Below are 7,500 nucleotides of genomic sequence, written 5' to 3' on the forward strand. Positions count from 1 at the left end.
CAATCACTAAGAACTAAGGACTAAGTCAGGTACAAAGTCTTGTCTGCAGGAAGACCTGAACAGGAGAAGTGTGGTGTTCAATCACTAAGAACTAAGGACTAAGTCAGGTACAAAGTCTTGTCTGCAGGAAGACCTGAACAGGAGAAGTGAGGTGTTCAATCACTAAGAACTAAGGACTAAGTCAGGTACAAAGTCTTGTCTGCAGGAAGACAGGAACAGGAGAAGTGAGGTGTTCAATCACTAAGAACTAAGGACTAAGTCAGGTACAAAGTCTTGTCTGCAGGAAGACCTGAACAGGAGAAGTGAGGTGTTCAATCACTAAGAAAAGACATGTTCTTGCTTCCATTAGTGTTTGCAGCATGACTAAGGAAGGTTGTTTGTAAATGATCAGCCTGCATCACTCATGTTGTCCACAAGATGGCGACAAAGCAGCAGCAGAGAAAATAGTCCCTGCCACTTTATTCAAGTCAGCAGGTGTCACATGTCCTACTATCATGTATTGTGTTAATGATGTGGCGGGCCAAGGTCAGCAGGTCATATAAAATGAAGGGGTGGGTCACATAAAATGAAGGGGCAGGGTCACATCAAATGAAGGGGTGGGTCACATCAAATGACACGGTGGGTCACATCAAATGAAGGGGCAGGGTCACATAAAATGAAGGGGCAGGGTCACATACAATGAAGGGGCAGGGTCACATAAAATGACACGGTGGGTCACATCAAATGAAGGGGCAGGGTCACATAAAATGAAGGGGCAGGGTCACATACAATGAAGGGGCAGGGTCACATCAAATGAAGGGGCAGGGTCACATAAAATGAAGGGGCAGGGTCACATCAAATGAAGGGGTGGGTCACATAAAATGAAGGGGCAGGGTCACATCAAATGAAGGGGTGGGTCACATAAAATGAAGGGGTGGGTCACATAAAATGAAGGGGCAGGGTCACATAAAATGAAGGGGCAGGGTCACATACAATGAAGGAGCAGGGTCACATAAAATGAAGGGGCAGGGTCACATAAAATGAAGGGGAAGGGTCACATAAAATGAAGGAGCAGGGTCACATCAAATGAAGGGGCAGGGTCACATCAAATGAAGGGGTGGGTCACATCAAATGAAGGGGCAGGGTCACATACAATGAAGGGGTGGGTCACATAAAATGAAGGGGCAGGGTCACATCAAATGAAGGGGTGGGTCACATCAAATGAAGGGGCAGGGTCACATACAATGAAGGGGTGGGTCACATAAAATGAAGGGGTGGGTCACATAAAATGAAGGGGTGGGTCACATAAAATGAAGGGGTGGGTCACATAAAATGAAGGGGTGGGTCACATAAAATGAAGGGGTGGGTCACATAAAATGACACGGTGGGTCACATCAAATGAAGGGGTGGGTCACATAAAATGAAGGGGTGGGTCACATAAAATGACACGGTGGGTCACATCAAATGAAGGGGTGGGTCACATAAAATGACACGGTGGGTCACATCAAATGAAGGGGTGGGTCACATCAAATGAAGGGGTGGGTCACATAAAATGACACGGTGGGTCACATAAAATGAAGGGGTGGGTCACATAAAATGACACGGTGGGTCACATCAAATGAAGGGGTGGGTCACATCAAATGAAGGGGTGGGTCACATAAAATGACACGGTGGGTCACATCAAATGAAGGGGCAGGGTCACATACAATGAAGGGGCAGGGTCACATACAATGAAGGGGCAGGGTCACATAAAATGAAGGGGTGGGTCACATCAAATGAAGGGGCAGGGTCACATACAATGAAGGGGTGGGTCACATAAAATGAAGGGGTGGGTCACATAAAATGAAGGGGTGGGTCACATAAAATGAAGGGGTGGGTCACATAAAATGACACGGTGGGTCACATCAAATGAAGGGGTGGGTCACATAAAATGAAGGGGTGGGTCACATAAAATGACACGGTGGGTCACATAAAATGAAGGGGTGGGTCACATAAAATGACACGGTGGGTCACATAAAATGAAGGGGTGGGTCACATAAAATGACACGGTGGGTCACATCAAATGAAGGGGTGGGTCACATAAAATGACACGGTGGGTCACATCAAATGAAGGGGCAGGGTCACATAAAATGACGGGGTGGGTCACATAAAATGACACGGTGGGTCACATCAAATGAAGGGGCAGGGTCACATACAATGAAGGGGCAGGGTCACATCAAATGAAGGGGCAGGGTCACATAAAATAAAGGGGCAGGGTCACATACAATGAAGGGGCAGGGTCACATAAAATGACACGGTGGGTCACATCAAATGAAGGGGCAGGGTCACATAAAATGAAGGGGCAGGGTCACATACTATGAAGGGGCAGGGTCACATCAAATGAAGGGGCAGGGTCACATAAAATGAAGGGGCAGGGTCACATCAAATGAAGGGGTGGGTCACATAAAATGAAGGGGCAGGGTCACATCAAATGAAGGGGTGGGTCACATCAAATGAAGGGGTGGGTCACATAAAATGACACGGTGGGTCACATAAAATGAAGGGGCAGGGTCACATAAAATGAAGGGGCAGGGTCACATACAATGAAGGAGCAGGGTCACATAAAATGAAGGGGCAGGGTCACATAAAATGAAGGGGAAGGGTCACATAAAATGAAGGAGCAGGGTCACATCAAATGAAGGGGCAGGGTCACATCAAATGAAGGGGTGGGTCACATCAAATGAAGGGGCAGGGTCACATACAATGAAGGGGTGGGTCACATAAAATGAAGGGGCAGGGTCACATACAATGAAGGGGTGGGTCACATAAAATGAAGGGGCAGGGTCACATACAATGAAGGGGTGGGTCACATACAATGAAGGGGCAGGGTCACATCAAATGAAGGGGTGGGTCACATCAAATGAAGGGGCAGGGTCACATACAATGAAGGGGTGGGTCACATAAAATGAAGGGGTGGGTCACATAAAATGAAGGGGTGGGTCACATAAAATGAAGGGGTGGGTCACATAAAATGACACGGTGGGTCACATCAAATGAAGGGGTGGGTCACATAAAATGAAGGGGTGGGTCACATAAAATGACACGGTGGGTCACATCAAATGAAGGGGTGGGTCACATAAAATGACACGGTGGGTCACATAAAATGAAGGGGTGGGTCACATAAAATGACACGGTGGGTCACATCAAATGAAGGGGTGGGTCACATCAAATGAAGGGGTGGGTCACATAAAATGACACGGTGGGTCACATCAAATGAAGGGGCAGGGTCACATACAATGAAGGGGTGGGTCACATAAAATGACGGGGTGGGTCACATAAAATGACACGGTGGGTCACATCAAATGAAGGGGCAGGGTCACATACAATGAAGGGGCAGGGTCACATACAATGAAGGGGCAGGGTCACATAAAATGAAGGGGTGGGTCACATCAAATGAAGGGGCAGGGTCACATACAATGAAGGGGTGGGTCACATAAAATGAAGGGGTGGGTCACATAAAATGAAGGGGTGGGTCACATAAAATGAAGGGGTGGGTCACATAAAATGACACGGTGGGTCACATCAAATGAAGGGGTGGGTCACATAAAATGAAGGGGTGGGTCACATAAAATGACACGGTGGGTCACATAAAATGAAGGGGTGGGTCACATAAAATGACACGGTGGGTCACATAAAATGAAGGGGTGGGTCACATAAAATGACACGGTGGGTCACATCAAATGAAGGGGTGGGTCACATCAAATGAAGGGGTGGGTCACATAAAATGACACGGTGGGTCACATCAAATGAAGGGGCAGGGTCACATAAAATGACGGGGTGGGTCACATAAAATGACACGGTGGGTCACATCAAATGAAGGGGCAGGGTCACATAAAATGACGGGGTGGGTCACATAAAATGAAGGGGTGGGTCACATCAAATGAAGGGGCAGGGTCACATACAATGAAGGGGCAGGGTCACATAAAATGAAGGGGCAGGGTCACATAAAATGAAGGGGCAGGGTCACATACAAGGAAGGGGCAGGGTCACATAAAATGACACGGTGGGTCACATACAATGAAGGGGCAGGGTCACATAAAATGAAGGGGCAGGGTCACATCAAATGAAGGGGCAGGGTCACATACAATGAAGGGGCAGGGTCACATAAAATGAAGGGGCAGGGTCACATACAATGAAGGGATGGGTCACATACAATGAAGGGGCAGGGTCACATCAAATGAAGGGGCAGGGTCACATACAATGAAGGGGCAGGGTCACATCAAATGAAGGGGTGGGTCACATACAATGAAGGGGCAGGGTCACATCAAATGAAGGGGCAGGGTCACATAAAATGAAGGGGCAGGGTCACATACAAGGAAGGGGCAGGGTCACATACAATGAAGGGGTGGGTCACATACAAGGAAGGGGCAGGGTCACATAAAATGAAGGGGCAGGGTCACATACAATGAAGGGATGGGTCACATAAAATGAAGGGGCAGGGTCACATAAAATGAAGGGGCAGGGTCACATAAAATGAAGGGGTGGGTCACATAAAATGAAGGAGCAGGGTCACATAAAATGACACGGTGGGTCACATAAAATGAAGGGGTGGGTCACATACAATGAAGGGGCAGGGTCACATAAAATGAAGGGGCAGGGTCACATAAAATGAAGGGGCAGGGTCACATAAAATGAAGGGGCAGGGTCACATACAATGAAGGGGCAGGGTCACATAAAATGAAGGGGCAGGGTCACATAAAATGAAGGGGCAGGGTCACATAAAATGAAGGGGCAGGGTCACATAAAATGAATGGGCAGGGTCACATACAATGAAGGGGTGGGTCACATAAAATGAAGGAGCAGGGTCACATACAATGAAGGGGTGGGTCACATCAAATGAAGGGGCAGGGTCACATACAATGAAGGGGTGGGTCACATAAAATGAAGGGGCAGGGTCACATACAATGAAGGGGTGGGTCACATCAAATGAAGGGGCAGGGTCACATCAAATGAAGGGGTGGGTCACATAAAATGACACGGTGGGTCACATAAAATGAAGGGGTGGGTCACATAAAATGAAGGGGTGGGTCACATCAAATGAAGGGGCAGGGTCACATCAAATGAAGGGGTGGGTCACATAAAATGACACGGTGGGTCACATAAAATGAAGGGGCAGGGTCACATACAATGAAGGGGCAGGGTCACATACAAGGAAGGGGCAGGGTCACATAAAATGAAGGGGCAGGGTCACATAAAATGAAGGGGCAGGGTCACATAAAATGAAGGGGAAGGGTCACATAAAATGAAGGAGCAGGGTCACATACAATGAAGGGGTGGGTCACATCAAATGAAGGGGCAGGGTCACATCAAATGAAGGGGTGGGTCACATAAAATGACACGGTGGGTCACATAAAATGAAGGGGTGGGTCACATAAAATGAAGGGGTGGGTCACATCAAATGAAGGGGCAGGGTCACATCAAATGAAGGGGTGGGTCACATAAAATGACACGGTGGGTCACATAAAATGAAGGGGCAGGGTCACATACAATGAAGGGGTGGGTCACATACAATGAAGGGGCAGGGTCACATACAATGAAGGGGCAGGGTCACATACAATGAAGGGGTGGGTCACATACAAGGAAGGGGCAGGGTCACATAAAATGAAGGGGCAGGGTCACATAAAATGAAGGGGCAGGGTCACATACAATGAAGGGGTGGGTCACATCAAATGAAGGGGCAGGGTCACATACAATGAAGGGGTGGGTCACATCAAATGAAGGGGCAGGGTCACATAAAATGAAGGGGCAGGGTCACATAAAATGAAGGGGCAGGGTCACATAAAATGAAGGGGCAGGGTCACATAAAATGAAGGGGCAGGGTCACATACAATGAAGGGGTGGGTCACATCAAATGAAGGGGCAGGGTCACATACAATGAAGGGGTGGGTCACATCAAATGAAGGGGCAGGGTCACATCAAATGAAGGGGTGGGTCACATAAAATGAAGGGGTGGGTCACATAAAATGAAGGGGTGGGTCACATCAAATGAAGGGGTGGGTCACATAAAATGACACGGTGGGTCACATCAAATGAAGGGGCAGGGTCACATACAATGAAGGGGCAGGGTCACATAAAATGAAGGGGCAGGGTCACATAAAATGAAGGGGCAGGGTCACATACAAGGAAGGGGCAGGGTCACATAAAATGAAGGGGCAGGGTCACATAAAATGAAGGGGCAGGGTCACATACAAGGAAGGGGCAGGGTCACATCAAATGAAGGGGCAGGGTCACATAAAATGAAGGGGCAGGGTCACATACAATGAAGGGATGGGTCACATACAATGAAGGGGCAGGGTCACATACAATGAAGGGGCAGGGTCACATAAAATGAAGGGGTGGGTCACATACAATGAAGGGGCAGGGTCACATACAATGAAGGGGTGGGTCACATACAATGAAGGGGCAGGGTCACATACAATGAAGGGGCAGGGTCACATACAATGAAGGGGTGGGTCACATACAATGAAGGGGCAGGGTCACATACAATGAAGGGGTGGGTCACATACAATGAAGGGGCAGGGTCACATACAATGAAGGGGCAGGGTCACATAAAATGAAGGGGCAGGGTCACATACAATGAAGGGGTGGGTCACATACAAGGAAGGGGCAGGGTCACATAAAATGAAGGGGCAGGGTCACATACAATGAAGGGATGGGTCACATAAAATGAAGGGGCAGGGTCACATAAAATGAAGGGGCAGGGTCACATAAAATGAAGGGGCAGGGTCACATACAATGAAGGGGTGGGTCACATAAAATGACACGGTGGGTCACATCAAATGAAGGGGCAGGGTCACATAAAATGAAGGGATGGGTCACATACAATGAAGGGGCAGGGTCACATACAATGAAGGGGCAGGGTCACATACAATGAAGGGGCAGGGTCACATAAAATGAAGGGGTGGGTCACATACAATGAAGGGATGGGTCACATAAAATGAAGGGGCAGGGTCACATAAAATGAAGGGGCAGGGTCACATAAAATGAAGGGGCAGGGTCACATCAGCGGGCCACTTCAAATGATGTCATATTTGAGTTGTGAGGTAAATGGACTTACCCGTTGCCATGGTAATGGGCGCTCCAGTCCAGAGACGGGTGATGGTGTGGGCCCAGCTGCTGGTAGTCCACTGGTGATGACATCATGGCTCCCCTGTTCATCATTGGCTGATACTCTGACTGGAGGGAGTAGGCCTGGAACACATGGCAGTGAGCAAGAGTGTCATCTACTGAGTCAAGAACACATGGCAGTGAGCAAGAGTGTCATCTACTGAGTCAAGAACACATGGCAGTGAGCAAGAGTGTCATCTACTGAGTCAAGAACACATGGCAGTGAGCAAGAGTGTCATCTACTGAGTCAAGAACACATGGCAGTGAGCAAGAGTGTCATCTACTGAGTCAAGAACACATGGCAGTGATCACTTCCACTGTGGAGAGGATGAGGAGACACCAGAGGGGAGGAAGGTCAACGTACTTGGAGTGTGT

The 7,500-nt window shown here is 48.5% G+C and overlaps 1 protein-coding gene across 3 annotated transcripts in view; it reads right to left on the reverse strand.

Moving 5' to 3' along the window:
• LOC133665481 (thymocyte selection-associated high mobility group box protein TOX-like) overlaps positions 1–7,500 on the reverse strand; it is a 75,074-nt gene that overhangs the window by 1,411 nt on the left and 66,163 nt on the right. For all 3 annotated transcript variants that reach the window (XM_062070789.1, XM_062070788.1, XM_062070790.1), the window contains one exon: positions 7,076–7,209. In XM_062070789.1, coding sequence (XP_061926773.1) covers positions 7,076–7,209 — 134 coding nt within the window. The remainder of the gene's footprint in view (positions 1–7,075; positions 7,210–7,500) is intronic.

This window comes from Entelurus aequoreus, linkage group LG14, assembly GCF_033978785.1.
Source record: "Entelurus aequoreus isolate RoL-2023_Sb linkage group LG14, RoL_Eaeq_v1.1, whole genome shotgun sequence".
NCBI lineage: Eukaryota > Metazoa > Chordata > Actinopteri > Syngnathiformes > Syngnathidae > Entelurus > Entelurus aequoreus.